General features: G+C 52.2%; 1 protein-coding gene across 4 annotated transcripts; it reads left to right on the top strand.

Moving 5' to 3' along the window:
* Positions 1-775: 775 nt before the first annotated feature.
* On the top strand, positions 776-15,584 carry LOC122384768 (protein eiger-like). 4 transcript variants are annotated; one of them, XM_043372487.1, is made up of 7 exons: positions 776-1,251; positions 6,400-6,602; positions 7,599-7,746; positions 8,661-8,820; positions 10,204-10,358; positions 12,523-12,670; positions 14,601-15,584. In XM_043372487.1, the coding sequence occupies exons 1-7, from the start codon at positions 919-921 to the stop codon at positions 14,699-14,701; spliced, it is 1,248 nt and encodes a 415-aa protein (XP_043228422.1). In that variant the 5' UTR covers positions 776-918; the 3' UTR covers positions 14,702-15,584. The 4 variants fall into 4 exon arrangements, with proteins under 4 accessions (XP_043228422.1, XP_043228421.1, XP_043228420.1 ...); XM_043372486.1 differs by having other exon boundaries at positions 777-1,251; positions 8,661-8,829; XM_043372485.1 differs by having other exon boundaries at positions 783-1,251; positions 7,599-7,872.
* Positions 15,585-17,726: the final 2,142 nt, after the last annotated feature.

Below are 17,726 nucleotides of genomic sequence, written 5' to 3'. Positions count from 1 at the left end.
TTACTTTTTATTGCATTTCCAATTAATTATCGAGGAAAAGGTCATTTGAAACTCTTATTACATAAATTTAATTTTCCTTACTTTTACGTCACAAAATAGGACGTAGAACTCAGCCTTTCATTTCACTCAAACCACCGGCTCCGTTGCGGGTTATTTGATGTTTACCATCTAATAATTCAGCCAAACGTCACGTCAGAGGTCACGTATTTTTAGCCTGCAGCAGTTGTTTACTATGAGGCCTCACTGACTGAGTGACCGGCCGACCCTGGTACGAGATGAATGCAATGTAAACAATGACTGAGCCCTGTGACGCTCGGGTAGCTAACAAATCACCCAGCCGTTCTCACTAAAATCCCTCAGCTGAAAGGTCACAAACAGACAGCCGCGTCATCTCCGCGGTGGCACGGTCATTTATCGGTTAATTTCTGCAAAATACACACGGAACTCGTCTCATCTGCCCAGTTGACCCGCCAGTCGCCTCTGCATCTGCGTCTGAATCTATTCTCGGTGTTTCTCTGTCGCAAATTTCTCCCGAATGTCCGTCAGAGCCTGGCTCGGAGCCTGTCTCTGGGCAGCACCACGACGCATGTGGTCCTGCTGAAAATCAACAAACATCCCGCACGTGCCCACGGCTCCTGACCGCGGGCGGTGGGGCACCGCTGGGCTCCCGCTCGCTCTAGTCCAGCTTCCGGTGGCTGCGGAGGAGGAGGCGGTGCGGAGGAGGAGGCGGCGCGGAGGCTCCTCCGGCCAGGCGGCGCCACCGGCGGGCGGCGCCTCCGACTCGGCGCGCCGCCAGAGTCACCTCAAATCGCGCCGGTCGTCCAGGCCAGAGGCAGGTGGCGACGGGTCGTGCGTCGAGTGCCGCGCTGGTCAGTGTCAGTTGCGCTCGCACGGACCCGCTGGACGGACGTCTCTGCCATGGCGCTCGGCTCAAGAGGAGGGGACGTGGCCGCCGAGAAGGCCGCCAGTCTGGAGCGGGTTACAGTGGACCCGGCGGCGGCGGCGGCGGCGGCTGAGGAGAGTGCCGCCCCGGCGCGCCGGTCCTGCTGTCCGCTGGGCCGGGTGCTGACACTGCTCACGCTGGCCGCCTGCTGTCTCTGTCTGGGTTTTGTGGAGCTGCACAGGCTGCGACAAGGCGCCGAGCTGCAGAGGCAGCTGGCGCAGCTGCAGATGAGGCTCGACCGGCTCGAGAGCGAGGCGCCCGACGGGCCGCGGCTCGACGAGGCGACAGACGGCGGCGGCGACGAATCAGTAAGGACTGAGCTGTCCAGCAGCGCTCGCATTCTGCACTAGTCTGAGTCTCTTCACTGGCTGTCCGCTATTTGCACAGTCTTACCTAGATGGTATCAATTTTGTCAACAATTCTTGACAAATTGTCAACCGGTCAGCATTGTCTTATTGGTAACTTGTAGCCAAGGCGCTGCATTATGTGTTGTTCATTTTAGCTTCGAATCTTCAGGAGGATGATATAATCTTTGGCATTGATATAGTGCATCATTCGTTGTATTAACCTCAAAGTCATTCATTGTTATTCATTCATTGGCATTAATTGGCCATTCAGGCGTCATTAATCCGTTCATTTTTAAACGCCGTTAAAAGAAGTTGTGTAATGACAGGCACTGAATAGTAGCTTTTACTTTGCCAGTGTTCCTTTCTTCTTGCACATTAGTGTAGATGCTTCATGCTTTGGTGATGGTCTATTTAAGTTCAATGTGCTTTGGTGTTGGACATCTTTTCGTTTGGTGCTGGCGCTCGTTTTATTATTTTAAGTTCCATGTTAATGGATGCTTCCTACTGATCAAAATCTTGTTAGGTTTTTTGTTTTGTCATTTTCAACCAAAATGGTCTATGAGAAAGATCGTTTAAATAATGATAACGCTTTCGTCGATATACACTCCCAAGCAGCTACGAGTTTATCGTTTCAGAATCAAACACTAAAATCGTTCGCGTTAATCCAGGAGTGGTTAAGGCCAGGCTCCCGGTCAAACCGCTCGGCGCCATCGCGGACGGGTTAAACTCCGACAAACCAGTCCACTTCCTCGGAGACGGTGACCGCTATCTGCACTCCCTAATCTGCCTTACCGCGGGTGTGTGGCGCTGAACGTGACCGATACAATCGCCGATGAGAATCGGTGCGCGACGGGGGCGCCGCGGCGGCCCCCAGTCATGTGCCCGCCTTTCCGCACCGATGGCTGAAATTATCACCAGGAAAGCCAGCGGCCGCGTGATGAGCCAGCTCTCTGTGATGTGATGATTAATGGGCTGCTTTAGAATATCACAACTGGGTTGGGTGTGTGGAGACGGAAAGTAACGGTGGACAAATGTAACGGACTGGTGAGCGGTACGTCGGTGAACGGTGGTGTTGCTAGTGTCCCCACCGTAAGGTGTGACCAGGAATGTAAAGCCCGCCCTCGAACGGTTTTTGCTCTAGTAAACCGACGTTTTCCAGAAAACCTGCCCCAAAAATTGTCCAGTCATGGTTAAACTGGCATGGCTCATGATATTGAGTTGTAGGTTTGGCTCGTGCCGTTTGATTACCACGCGACATTGCGTGAGAAACGGCACGTGCCTGCTACTGTTGTGATGAGCTCTTGTGCAAGTCCAGTCGGGGAACAATGAGATCGTCCGTAAAATTACTAATCGAGCTAATTGTTTGACAAATAACGTTTTGGATTCGTGTGCCCAGGATAAATTGACACAAACACAAAGCAGAATAAATGAAACGTGTTATGCTCCATGAATCATTTATGTAGCAAACACGATATCTTAATTACCATTAACCTCGAGCTAATCGCGAGCCGATTGTATGCGTGTTTTACGATTTGCTAATCGCCCACCACCTGTTCATTATTCACCCAGGAACGATACGGACTGCACCCTTTTTTGTATCACTTGTCGAGTACTATCTTTTCCGGGGAAACTAAGCCTGGAATTCGCTAGCACACACACACATAGGTACGCGATAGTTCGGTTTCCGAACAAGTGCCGAACATCATGACGATGCAGTGACATCTAAAGGGAAATAGCGTGTGGTATTGCCATAGGTATTGCTTTTCACTGTCAGTCTCCCTCATATAAGCATCGGCGTATAACATGATATCGTCGTACAACACCGGGCTGAATTTTGTAATCTGTTAAATTTGACTTTTTTGTCTTTCGACGTCTCAGCTAGTTTCCAATTTACAATAAATATAACTACACTACTTCCACACCTACATCGTGCACGCCTTCGGCTTCTGATACACTAATATTATTTTTGCGCCCGCTATTATTTCATCCAGCATACCGTTCCCACACCGCATTTCGGCCGTATCAAGACGGCAGACTGATAATCGACTGAAGGCTGCTGTCCACTGTGACACCGGCTATTGTGTCAGTGTGGAACCGCGCTGCTGCATGGACTGTTTGTGCACCAGCCCTGTCGGTCGCCAGTGCTTTGCGCGGTACAGTTTACTAAACCCGCTTTAGGCACGTTATATGGAAAATGGATCAACTGCAGGGTGCTTTCCACAGTTCTCAACTATTACTTGTTTGAAAGTTTTCCCACCTGGCTTATGGGTCGTGCAAAATTGACCAATGTTTTGCTGATTTTCTAGTAAGCTTGAGATTTGTGCTTGTTTGTTATACCTCATATTTAATAGCAGACGTATATGCAGTTGGCGTGTTTTCATTATAAAGCAACTCGACCCCACCCCATGCAGTGTTCGCACCTTTCCAATGGCCTCTTGACGTTGCTTCAATCTGTAACTTGACAACTTATCCCCTTCGGCATATAGAGACAGAGGCTGATCGACATGATCGATGAGCCATCAAAACAATACCGATTGGTGTCGGGTGTCATCATTCAAGCTCCTAATGAACACAATGGGGTAAATAAGCCGGGGAACATCTGAAAATTACCGTCAAATTGACACATGGGTGTGAAAAACATACAAATCTATAATCTACTGGCGGCCTTCTGGCCGTGAGCAATTTCCTTGCCGTTGATTTTTCGGCCACCAACGACCCTGCAAACCGGCTTCTGGGTGCTACATTGTCGCAAACACGCGGCCGAGACCTAAAAGTTGGGCTGCACGCCACTGCAGAACATGGCAAGGACGAACAATTTTTGAGGGTGTTGCGACATTCGCCTACATGCCTTCCTTTACTCGTTTCGACGACGAAAAATGACACAAAGCACACTTTCTAGCATGAGTAGGCTCAACGACCCCAAGTTGGCGTGTGGGAAAGTGAATAATATTGAAAGATCATTGACTAATTGTGATTGTTGGCTCACTTTTCGCGTTTAGTGCTTTGACCACGTGGCGAAATACCGACCTTGAAAGGAGACCTTAGCACTGAACTTGGCTGGGGTCAGTTTGTCGAGGAGTAAAAACACGCTCGATTATTTATACATCTGCTTCGTCTCAGACGCCGGTACTTCTGTGTTTAGACATTTTCGGGGCTTTGCTGGTGAAGAAATCGTTTTGTAAGTCTTTGCCAGTGTTCTCCAGACTAAACGCATCCACTCATTTCTAGACACTACGACAAGTAAAATTACTCATAAAACCACGCCTCGGCCACTCCTTGGTGTTTCAAACAAAGCCCAACGATCACGCCGCGCGCGGCCGTAGCTAACGGCTCGTCTGGCGCCAACTGCAGCCGCTGGGAGGCGGTCACAGCAGACGTTAGCCTTAGACGTTACCCTCCAAAATCACCGGGCTCACCTGTCGGTGGCCGGCACCTCGTCCGCGCTGCTCAGTCTTTATGGCTTCGAGCGGCCGCCGGCTGGGAGTGTGGCGGTGCTCGCACCTGCGCCGGTCAGCAGGTGGGGTCGGTCGGCGCTCCACGGCGCCCGCCGACGCACCTGCTGCCGTCCCGAGCTCCACCCGGGCCGGGCAGGGCAATCTACGGGCTACCACCCAGGTCTGAGGAAGCCTGGACCCCTCAGCTGCCTGTCTAACGGCCCCAGACAGCCACCTGTACGACCTCAGGTATTTTTTGAGCGGCTGTCGTCGGCCGATCCCGGTGGCAGCGACCGTTTCGTGACTGACACATGCATGACTGCACAGCGGGCCAGATTCGTGGAACACATTCATGATTCAGTATTTGTGTTTGGCTGGACCGAGTACAAGCTGTTATAATTCCAGGAGCTGGCTCACTCGTAGCCCGTAAGGGGTGTGCAATATTGACGAGGAATGCATGCGATCTTCAAAGGTGTGGTGAATGGAGGTGGCAGTTATATGAACCCTTGAATGAAAGAAAGAAAAGACGCGGAAGCGGAAGGACTCCACGCCTGTTCCTTCCGTTTCATTGCGAGGCGCATGCAGCAACGACATGTAAATAATGCAAATACCGACCGAGAGGCCCCTTATAAGCCGTATCGACGTTCCGTACCATTTCTTTTAATGTGGCAGATCTTTCGCCTGTCTGTGTTAGGCGGCGGCTCATCGGCGGCGCTCCCGGCGCCGGTCGTGGGTGTCTGACCGCACTCAGCCGCGGGATCTGACCGCAGCCCTGATAGAGCCCCGTCCGTCTCTGGCCGACCCGTCCGCCCGCGGCGCCGGAAACCACGGTGCAGATTCTGCACCGATTCAGACGTCTCGGTGGTCACTGCATGGACCCCGACCGGGCACAGACCGCAGAGGGCTGCGCTGGTCAGCCGCAAGGCCGCTCGATAGTTTATGGCTGGTTTTACCGGTCTGTAAAGCGCAGTTTGTGTGATGGCGTTTTTTTATGCGTCGCGCGACGCGGGTGGAGGCGCGATCTTGTACGGTTGGTCTTTCCTTGTCTGATGGCTCAATAACAGGGCAAGGTGTGGTCCGCTTTTGTCCATGGTGATGGGTAGTGTGGTGGCGACCAGACTCCGCCGTCCGCTCGAGCGATGCGGCTAACAACGGTTCATTGTTCCGAGTCGGGGCTTATTCCACTTGGGCGCTTTTGTACTTGGTGTGGTTTGTGTCAACGAACGCTCAATGTGGTTTGGTAGACTGTCGTCGTTTGGCATGCTTTGCTCTGGTCCCTTTGCTTTTGAGGTTTCTTGTCGTCCGATGCTTCTTATTTTGTTTGTTTTTATTGTGCCGGCTTCATCAACTTCTGGCGACTTAAGCCGCAAACAACATAAACGCAAGCGGCAAGAACGTGGTTAATTGGAGACCCCAAATCCGTAAAGATCTTGAAGGTGTCTTGAGGATCACCTGTATCCGTCAAAACCACTCAACGGCGTCAGAGAATTACATCACTCGAGGAGATCACGAGTGACGTTCGAGAAATGCTCGATTCGCTCTCAAGATCTACTCGAGAGTCGAGACAACCTGCAGAGCCCCGCTAAGGACAGCCCCGGGATACTCCGGGCATGCCTCTGATCCCAATCGAAGTCGATTCCAGCCGGTGACAGTAGCTCGGTGGCGCGTGTTTCAGGCCCTCCTCCGCTCACGACGGTCGGTGGGAGACCCACTGCGCACCATCGACGGCGTGCCCATCCTTGACGAGCCGTACGGTCTCCGGAGTGGGACCCCCAGCCAGGGCCTTAGTCTGTACGGCACCCTCCAGGCGCAGCGCGAGGGACCGCCGCCGACCGATGACCCCCAGGTCGACGACCCCTCCATCCGGGCCCACCACAGGTCAGTAGGCCCAGGAACATCGTATCCATCCGTCTATCAACCTTCAACATCGAGTCCGGCCCTTGCAGTCCCGAGTCCAGCCAATATAGTCCTCTAGTCTTTGTCCGTGACTGCGTTATCCCGTATTCTCCACCAGCAGACCTTTGTCCAATAGACAAACCTTCCGTTTCAGCTCTGCAAATCCAAACCGTCTGCTCCTCGGGCCGTGGGAATTTGGGGACAGGTTTTACTCTGATTCAGACCATTGATTAGGCTGATGTTACGCTGCTCTTCCTCTAACTGTGGTGACTCACTTGTGCCTTGCATTGAATAAAACTTGAATGGAGATCAGTATCTGTAACTTAATGCGGATAGTTTTGGACCCGGTTCATGACGATTATTGTGAAAGTCAGTTACTTACCTACCGGTTGTCGGCTAACATTTTGCTGGTCCAGTTTAAAATCGCCGTACTGTGTTCAATGATGCTTAAGTTTATCGGTTCACCGAATGCCTCGATATTTTTACTCCCCTCCCATGTCAAACCTTGTCATTTAGCGCAACACCGCTCCTTTTGCCAGCACCATATCCGTTTACCACGCCCCCATTCACTGGTCATTGATCCCACCGGCTCTGCAGCGGCCCCGCCAGTTGTGCTGGCACGGCGACCTGACCTAGCCCAACAACCGGTTCCCTGCTGATCCGAGCCTGCATGCATAAACGTCCCGCGCTGCTCAGAAGTGAGAGCCTCACTGGTCCATTCAGGGAACTGACCGGCCCGTTCCGCCTCAGCGGCCCACTCCGTGCAACTCTCGCTCTCAGTGGGAGGTTACTACAGCTCCCATCCTCTGTCCGAGTCCGTTCAACCCGCCCGGCCGGCCACGCCAAGGCCGCGTCAGTCATCACCACGAGCGCCTCTCCCGTTCTCTTTCTACCTGTGTCCGGTCGTTGTCCGATGCACGCTGTTCCGTTGCTCTCTCCACTGCATGCACTGACAGTCTGGGGCTGGTGTCCGCGCAGAAGCAGTGCCGCATACCAGGTGCGGTTCGGCCGGGTCAACACGGACGCGCCCGCGGCCTCCGGCGACGACAGGTCACCGGGCGGCGCCGCGTCGGCCCCGACGGGCCGGCGAGCCGTCGCGCCCGGAGAGCTGCACCGCCGCTCCCGGGTAAGGAACACGAGTCGCGAGCGAGGCGAGGGAGCAGGAACGAAGGCGTACGAGCTGACCCGAGCGGCCGCTGGCGGGCGCCGCTCCGAGGGGGGCGGCCGGGCCAACGAAACTGGGAATCGACAGGTCAGGGACGGGCCGAGCGCGGGACAGGGCGGCTAACCGCATGGACACGCCGCACCAAGTACCTAACTGTGATGGGGGAGTGCGAGAAGTTCGGTAACCGATTTGTGATGTTGTGTTTGGTGACTGACGAGTTTTTAAAGGAAGGGGAGACGTTTACAACTTTAATACCGTGGATATTAATGCCTACTAATGAATGATGAATGATGTCCCACTGTCCCACTCAGATGAAGGCAATTTGTCTCTTTTTGGCAAATTTTGCGTTGGCATGTTTGGGTTCATTTTTAACACTTGTCTGGTATTAAACGTCATCAGTCAAACATCAACTAGGTACAAATTGCCGAAATAATGAGGCAACAGCATGCGTTTGCACTCTTTCCCACCACCCTGTCAGCGTACTGCACCATCACGGAGAACCGCACGAAATGCGAATGTCGTTTACCGCACGTAGTTTTTAGAGCAGCGCATGTTAGAATGCACAGTATGTTTTTGCACTAGTGAGCTAGCGCTCAGCATGTTCATTTCAAGTGTTTTGCACGTCACCGCTCATCTCTTCATTATTTCGTTTCTTATTTCTCTCATTTCATTTCATCACTCTGTATGCATCACTGTCACTCATTTCAGTGTAACTTTCAAGTTTCTTTCCATCTCAAAAGCTCTCACTTTGATTCGTCTCTGCTCGTTTCATAAACGTTTCTCTCTTTCCAACCCAATGCATTTACCATTCTACCCACACTACAGCTCCCCTTCTCCGCCGCGCCTCCCCTAACTCCTACCCCATGTTCGCACAGGCGGCGCCAGTTCTGGAAGCGCGCGGCTCGCCCACCGCCTTCGTGCCCGGCCTGCACGGAGGAGCGAAGCCGCACCAGCAGCAGGCGGCGACCGGCTGCGTCGCTGCGCACTTCGAGGGACATGTGTCACAGCTCAGCCGCAAGACGTCCTCCTATGGCGGTAGTGAAGGTTTTTATCTGTCCACTGTTAGCATGGTAGTTTGTGGGTGAAGGCATGTGCTCGCTGGCTTTCGAGTCCATTTCGCGGATAATGGTTGATAATTGTTAAAAGATTTTGTGCATTTAATATGTGGTAAACATTATCGCTATTTGGTATTAACTATAACTGTTCCTCTTACAAAAAAAAAGATTGTTTAGCGGTGCGTCGAAAACAATGCCATAAATTTTGGACTACAATTTTGGATTTTTTTTATTTTTTTTTTTGCTGAACATCCAAAATGTTACTTATGATTTATTATTTTGCTACCGTTTTATTGGAACGATCGCAATATGTTTTCTGTTGCTTTTGCCTTTTTCTACGTCAATTTAAAATTGGGCACAACAAAATATCAACAAACTTTGAAGTAACATGCTTAAGAATAAATTGCCCGAATTATTTTGCAAATGGACTCGTTTAACTTCGCCTTGGGGATCTTTATGCACAGTTTTAACACATGTTCACCCATTTAAATCATTAAGCTTTATTTTTTTGATTGATATTCAATGTCGTTGTTTGCTTTGTATATTTTGTCTCTGTTTTCCTTTACCGTATCCATATAAACATAATGGAACCGATTCTGAGGCAATTCAAATCCCACATCCCTGCATTTTACAACACCTCACCGGAAAGAGACATGCCCGTCATTTTTGTTGCTTGTTAAACGGGACGGCCAGACGTGGAGACTGAAGCCTTGACGGTCGTACAATGGCCCTGTCAACAATGCCCGTGATAGAGATCGGGGGGCACGCCGTCGCCGACTGGGGCTCGGCCAGTAGTGCAGCGGGACGGCCGCGTCTGGAGCATGACGGGAACCACGCATGCCTGCCCGCGTGCCGTGCACTGCTGAGTGCCCGGGCTGACCCAACTGGCCCCGTCCCAACCTCTGTCTGCATTTTCGGTCCCCGTTCCCGCTCCGACCTGGTTTCATTTTTCGTCTCTATCGTCGTTTCTATCCATCTCTATAAGTTTATGCCCTTTTCATTATTTTCATCTCGGTCAAAATCCTTTCCGGGCTTCTTTTTATGCAAAATTGCTTGTTTACATAAACGGTTTGATTTTGTCATATCCAAAGCTCGCATTTCGCCGACATCATCCGCATTTTATTTTATTTATTCTACTCAACCTTTCCTTCACGTTACCCCTGATATTTTCCGGCTCACGGGGTGGTATACGAACGCACTGGGATGCATCTCTGATTTCGCATCGTGGAGCATCATTTCCGACATCTCACCCTCCCTCCCTGCCTGTCGGGGATACCCACCCCGGTATTAGTGCCTGTATCTGGTTGCCAGTCCACTGTCCCTGGCAGCTGTACTGATAGTGCCCGGGTCTGTCTCTCCTCAGGGAACGGCCGGCTGAGGAACGCCAACCCCGACGGCATGTTCGCCAACTGGCGGCCTGCCGACTGGATGGAAGAACAGCGGTGTGACGAAAGCTTCCAGCTGTACGGTGGCCAGGTCACCGTCACAACGCCGGGGCTCTACTATTTGTACGCACAGGTGAGAAGAGATGAGATATAGAGCTAGAGAGACTAGCGGCATCATCGACTAGAGACTGGAAGACTTTGTGCAATCAGTATAAGACTGACAGACTACGCGGCACGTAGGAACTGAGTTTGTTCTCTATCGAAACTCCCTTGAATCTGAATGCGCCGACCAAGGAAGACGGTAGTTTCTGTGGTCAGTGCCTGAGGCTTTAAGATGCCTAGTTTTATTGGCTATTGTGTCGCATGATCCCTAGCTGATAGCATTGGTGACTGTCACACCCATTGCTATCACGCTAATCATCCTTGGGAATCTGATTAAATTTCCCTCTGAATGAGACATCAAACAAGCGTCACATCCGTTTGACAATCACTACAACATTAATAGGTTTGTCGGTTTGACGCGGAGCTAAAACAACTTCAGCCGTTAGGCTTCACGGACACTGATTAGATCGTTGATAAGACAGTTGTCAACAGCCGCGGTGACGGTCAAACCATCCGTTCAAGGTGATTGGGAGGATAAATTGGGCTATCAAGGGAGCAGACCATGAATAATTTGTCAATGAGAAACAGGAATGACTTTCTGGCTACATGGGATACAGTCAGCCTTTCGTTCGCGATATTTTGTACCATTACGCAACGCAACATGACCACTGTGCCGTTGGTAACACAATTTTGCGGAGATTCCATAACACAAAGAGACAAAGAAGCCGAATTTGTCGCTCTTGCAGTCCGGGAATTCACGCGGCATGACGTTTGCGGATGCAGTACTGTGTGGCTATGACGAGATGCGCCGATTTTAGCTACGCGTCATCATTTGTCACAGGATTCCTCTTGACCACTGCGCTTTGAGATAGGTCACAGTGCTTCCCGAGTTCTACCAAAGACGGTTCTTGCCGCTCGCATAGCGTCATTTTTCCGGCTGGAAAGGAAGCGACAATCAGCCGGTTCGTCGCAGACCGGTCGCCCACCGACCCCGGTTCCCCGTCGCCCGTCTTGTCTGCTTCCGGCCCGAACCGGGGCTGATGCCAAGTTTCCAGAAGTGATCCACACAGGAAAGCATGTCCGAGTTTTCCTGCAGCGCGTTGGACTCACGCAGCGAGCGACTGTCTCCGAGCCCTGCCGGGTCAGGCGGGACGGAACATTCGAGCAGAGTAACTACGGAGTTTGTTGGCTCAGCGCCCGGTCTTGGACGAGCGTTTGTTTATTTTATCACAGCTCGCTCAGCGGTATTCCGCGCCTCAATGTCAAGAGCAGAATCCAGACTCCTAATAAGAAATGTCAGATGTTTAGATTTGACGCACGCACGCACTGGGCCGTGGGGAGCGGCGGTCGACGGCGGTTCGGGAAAATGGGGGAGGGTCTCCTCACTACGCCAAACAACTGGACTGTGTTGTGGTCTGGTGGTTGTCTCTTAGCGCCGCCAGAACAGCACTTCTGCGAACGCTTGCGACATGACGTGTGGCGTATGTGCGCGCGCTTCGTCGTGAGCCTGGCCGTACCGGAATTTATGAAATTGTTTGTAGGCCTTGGCGTACCAGGACACTGGCGTTGATTTCTCTAGCTGTGCTTATGCTTGTGTGCCGTTACAAAATGTTTCGACAGGCACGTCCTGAGTTGCGAAATGAAGAGACCACGGTGTTTATAATAAAGCGTCAGTCGTAAGAACGGAAACAAGAAACACCATACATCATGTACACACTAACATGCAGGCGACATTTCGTTGAAGGAGTGTGCAAAATTCATCTATTAATTAATTAAGCCATAAGCCTTACGTTTTTCAGCAGTCTTGGTACGCACACTCGGCATTCCTTCGTCTCTGCAAAGACCATTTAGTCTTCTTGACGAAACATGGCTTACCTCTAGCCTTCGCCTGCTGCATGGACCCGTAGCAAGCAGTAGCTTATCGAACATCTAATTCCCAAGGCTGATTATGTAATTACATGATCTCATTTGGGAACCAATTATCAGTCTTTTACGGGCGATTGTCACAATAGCCGAAACAAATATAACATTAAATCATTGCAATTGCCAAACGGCAAACGTTATCAGAGATAAGTAAAAATGAGAATCGATTTATTCATATCTACGGATTCTCATCCCCTAAAAAGTAATTTGATTTAAACCTGCTGCTTGTCTAACGCTCCCGTGCTGACCCGGTTTTTCCTTTTTTTCCCCAGATAAACTATTTAGAAGACAACGACATCAACGCGTTCGAGATCCAGGTGAACGCCCGCTCCGTGGCCAAGTGCATCGCAATGGAGGCCAGCGACCTCGAGGAGAAGATCAACACATGTCACACGGGCGCCGTCACCTACCTAGGGCCGGGTGAGTCACCTGCGTATAGGACCCCCCCCCCCCCTCCGGTCACCTATACCTGTGTGAGTCACCTGCGCATAGGACCCCTCCCCTCCTCCCCGTCCAGTGTCCACCGCTCCGCAGCCCGCCGCCAGGCACCAGGTGCCACCCCGCGCCGCGCCGGTGCCTCCGGGCATCTCGTGCGCGCTACGGAAGCCGTAACGTGACCGGTCGGCGACCGTCAGCCGGCTGGGCGCCTCGGTTGGCCGTGGGACAGTGGGGTGGCGCCGAGCCCCGGGCGTCGTGACTCACAGCCAGCCGAGGGAGGGGTGAAATCTGCGGGGTGTGGCGACAGGCGTTAAGATGCGGATCATGCAGTTACGAGGCTGGTGATGTTTTGGAGAGCGTGCTCGGGTGGTTATTAGATCGTCAGAAATCGCATGGTTCGCTGGAGTAAACGATCCTTTATGGGCGGATGCATATGCGCCAAGGCTTCCGGAAGTGTAAATGGACTTAAAAGCATCGCTGTGTGCTAGTTTCAAGGCATTGCAGCTCGTTGGATGTAACAATAGGATTTGAAAAGTACATTTTATTAGGTTCCCAGCTTGGCATATCATCGATGAAAAGCATATTGGCGAGACTATAATATCCTAGCTTTCCTTACATGTCTGCTGTCTCTCATAGCAAAACATGCTTGTATTTGCCCCTGTTTGGGCCTGTTTTTACAATTCTAGTGGGAACTTCTGACACCTTAGCATGCAATCCATGTTTTCCAATGTAACTTCTCTGCTTGGTAACGCAGGTTAGCGCTCCCTGTCTAGTTGTGTTCGTTTTAAAATTAATGTAGCAAGGTCAACCACTGGCCACTGCCGCGGCTTCCCAACCTTCCTTACCCGACGCCGGTGGGTCAGCGGCGACTCTTTCGTGCTTTGAGAATCCAGTTTTCCGCGTTACACCTGTGAATTTTGTCGCGAATTTCCGTCCGCTCTTCGCCCCCGCTTTACCGCAAAAAATGGCCGCATTAAGTTGGCAGCATGACATCGAGCCATAAAGTGAGAAAGGCTTGACCGCAAGAGCAATAACTCCATCGGAGCACCCGTGCTATTAATACCATTAACGTGTTTCTGTTCTCTGTGGTACACTGTCATTGTTCTTCAGCTTGTTCTCTGGTGTCACTCCCATTTTAAGTCTCATCCTTATTAAAATGCGCCGGGCTTTACTACTTCCGACGCGGGTTATAGGACGGCACCCACTCCACGCCTTGTTTAATGCCCGGTTCACGTCGGCCTTATCACGTGTGAAATCGGCCGAACATCCACACCGTGACGGCCTCCTTAGGCGGCAACCGCTTCACATAGACGCTCAGCTCTAACTTGTTACTGCTTTTTACCGAAAACACCCAAAACAAGATACCTTATCTAGCGCTCGTTGCATAATCATTTTCAGACACCGCAGAAGGGATTTGCACACTCATGGTCTCAGGCTTGTTTTGTCGAGACAAAGTCCGACGAGACTACGAAGGTGCTGAACCAAATCTGAAAAACCTTAGTCATATTTAACTTTTAACAGGCATTAAACGAATGCATTCCGTTTAAACTTTTCGGCACACCATGCAACAGCTGAGAAAGCAAAACGCATCCTGACTTATGCACAGCTCTCAGCTGCTCAAGCAAATATATTTTATTTAACGTAAAACATAAAATTTAAGCTTACTTATGTCTGGCAGTCAACGTTTCGGTACATTTCTCAATCCTTGCGGCATGCCAGAAGCGTCTTTTCTCAATCACAAGCCGCTATTTGCTCACGCGGGCTGACGTTGCCGTTTTCAGCTCGTTAGCTTTTCACCCAATTACATCGTCCCATGGCCCGCCGTCCGGCGGCTCCCGGACGTTACATTACCGGTCACTCTCGCTGCCGAGCCGCGGCCGACCTTGACCGCGATCTCTGTCCGTTTTCACAGGCGACGCCGTGAGCATCCGGGACCTGGAGCCGAACCGGTACTCGATACTGCTCTGGGACCGCAGCTTCTTTGGCCTGGTGCGGCTCTCCTCATCAGGGTGAGCGGCCGCCGGTCACCGCCGGGGTCACTCGGGCATCCTCCGGCCAGCAGGGGCCGGCGCGGCGCCCGCGCAGCGCTGCGGTCCATCCCACCCGACCGGGAGACGGCCGGCACCTGTCCGGACGTGTGCGGCCGACGGAGCCATCGACTGTTACGTCACCGACGCTCACCGACGGCGGCGGCTGGACCCGGACCCGGAACCCGGCCGCGATGGCGCCACTCCGGAGTGGCGAGCGCTGCCGCCGGTCACCGCCGGTCGCCGGACGTTGGGTCAGGTCCGGGTCGCTCTCCCGGTGAATTCTGCGAGGCCAAACTCAGAGTGATGGGCGACGGACGGCCGCGTCCCTGTCGCCATACCGTGCCGGAAATGTAGGCGACGTTTTCCGTCGTCGACCGGCGCTGGGGATTTTTAGCCGTCAGTGCGACCGCTCGCCAATGTGTCACATCGCGTCCCGTCGCCGGCCGCCGGCGGGGCCTGTCCTGCCGCCAGCGGAGGCGGCGGCGCGGCGGCTCCGGTCGGCCGGGGCAGGCCGCGACACGCCCGGCCCGGCGCTGGCCGCCGTGGGAGTGTGTGGAGAGCGTGCTGCTCCTGAGTCATAGCGGCGAGCGGAGGCGACCGGTCCTCCACGCCCGGCCGGGCAGGCGGGCCGCGCGCGCCGGGCTGTGCATGGGGAGCAGTAACCAGGGCAATGTAGGCCGGCAGGCGCTTATACCCAACAGTGATAGTTGTAGAGTCAGGTCGGTCGCTGCGCGCGCGCGTAAGTTATGCATGCGAGGTGGGTTGCGCGGTGAGGACATTTGGTGTCACCACTCATGTGCTAGTGCTGTGTTCCTGAACTGTGAATATATTGTGATGTAAAATATACTCATAACTCATGTTCGAAACACTGTTTGGTGCCCAACGATGGGAATAGCTACTGAAGGCTCGGGCTGGGCAATCTTGCAATCATCACTCTATGTAATATGGTTCCGTCGAAGCACAACTGAAACCACTACCTGCCTTTTTTGCTTGGCCGAGAGCTTGTGTCTTCCTATCAATGAATCGAAACACAAACTTGACGATTCTCGCCATAATCGTTCGTAGCTGCCGCCCATATCCGCATCTCCGCTAACAAGGTGCTGCTTATCACTGCCTAATTCAATCACCCTACCCACACAAACTTCACGATTCACCTCACATGCCCAACTTGTCCAGCTCCCCTCACCACCGCCTTTTTGTGGTCAACAAGCCGCCTTACGCGAGTCATGAGTCACAGCTGAGTCACCGGAACATAGTTGGGCTGCTCCAGTACCTAAACCTCACAGAGTTTCCAGTTTGTCGGTACCGGGGCGCGTAGCATGTTCACTGGCCGGTCCGGAGTTGATGACTCAGTGACTGGAAGCAGATAGCGACTGGTGCTTCCGCCCTTCCACAGCTGATCATGACGTCACTATTATTCAATCGGTGTGGCACATTCACCGCAGGTTCCCCGGTAATCATCCCATGAGTTATGTCATCAGTGATGGAAACCAACGATGGTGATTCTGCGCTCCAAGCTAACCGTTCTAGCGGTTCCCCAAACGTAACAGGGCGATGTGGAACGAATGTGAAACAAACGAACGGGCGAATAGATAAGGCACCGAGCCAGACGACAGACGGGACAGACGAGGCAGACGAGACAGACGACAGACGACGAAGTCGCGGCGGCGGATCGCAGAGATAACGACAACTACACATGTTTTGACGGCTATCTCGGATCCAGCGGCGTCTTACGGGTCTGCCTGCCGTCGCTCTGCGCGGTCAGTCTGAGATGATCCACTCTTGTCGTGACTGCGCACCTCCGTCCCCTCCCCCTTCACACACCCACTTCCGAGCCTGGTCAGGGCGACTCAAAGGACCGACACTGAGGTAGCGGGTCGTGACTGTGACGCTCTATCTGCTTGGAGGATCTGCGGCCAGGTGAGAGTTTTTAACGGTGTCGGTTCAGTGGAGGTTTATGATGTCACTGCTCTCCGTGGGAGACACGAGTTGACGGGAGACACACGGAGCTGAAGGGAGACGCACGGAGCTGACGGGAGACGCACGGAGTTGGCGGGAGACACACGGAGTTGGCGGGCAGAGGGAGGTGGCTGGGGTGAGTGTTTGTGACGAAGCGTCTCAGTGGTTTCAAACTAGACTTCGGTTTATGAGAGCTGGGGACGGTAAAAGTGGAGAGGTAAGAATAGAGGCACAATTAGTGAATTACGAGGCAACGAGCTGGTGACGAGGAGTTAATGAGACCGTGGAGACATCAAGGAGACAGGTTGACAGAGAGGCGAGAGCCATGGAAGTTAAATAAAGGCAGACAATTATGTCATCGATATCGATAATAATCATCAGCTATTTACCTAAGTGATGAGTGACTTTCAAAAACCGACATTGAATCAAATGGAAAAGCTCTCACGCTCTCGAGTAGCAATATTAATGACGCTCTAAGCTTATAAAGGGTAAGTTGGGCAAGATAACATATGCTGCCGTTTCGATACGGGACAGTGAATCAGTTAACGGCTACTAATCGTAACGGCCCCAAAACTCAAATCCGGAAACCAACCGCAATCAGATAAAACTGTTTGCTTGTTGTCTCTTCACCTAGGTACAAGGGCAGATGCGCTCCCCGATTACACATGTCTTGTTTGTTTTATCAATGGAGAAGTCAGAAGGTAGAGGAAATTAATTCTGGGAAAACAGCCGCCAGCGAAAGTTAACTGTGCTTGCCTTAGTCGCTCTGATCTTTGCGATAAGATATATTGATAAGAGGCCCACCTGTTTCTTCGCCGTAAATCATTCAATTAGGGTTCGTAGTCGTACACAAGTATGATGGAGTTTTAAGGCACACATAAGGCTATATCTACTTACATGCATGTCGGGTTGCCCGCCAATGGTTTTGCGAAAAGGCTAGTCCTTTCAGTAGAATTATAGCTAATAGGCAATGAAATGGAGGAGCATCTGAAAAGTCCACCGCAGAGTAATTCCGCTATGACTAGATCAGTGCAAATACGATTACGCGA

This window comes from Amphibalanus amphitrite, unplaced genomic scaffold, assembly GCF_019059575.1.
Source record: "Amphibalanus amphitrite isolate SeventyFive unplaced genomic scaffold, NRLGWU_Aamphi_draft 000198F_arrow, whole genome shotgun sequence".
NCBI lineage: Eukaryota > Metazoa > Arthropoda > Thecostraca > Balanomorpha > Balanidae > Amphibalanus > Amphibalanus amphitrite.
Note: the sequence above shows the minus strand (reverse complement) of the source record. Positions and strands in the feature narration are given on the sequence as shown.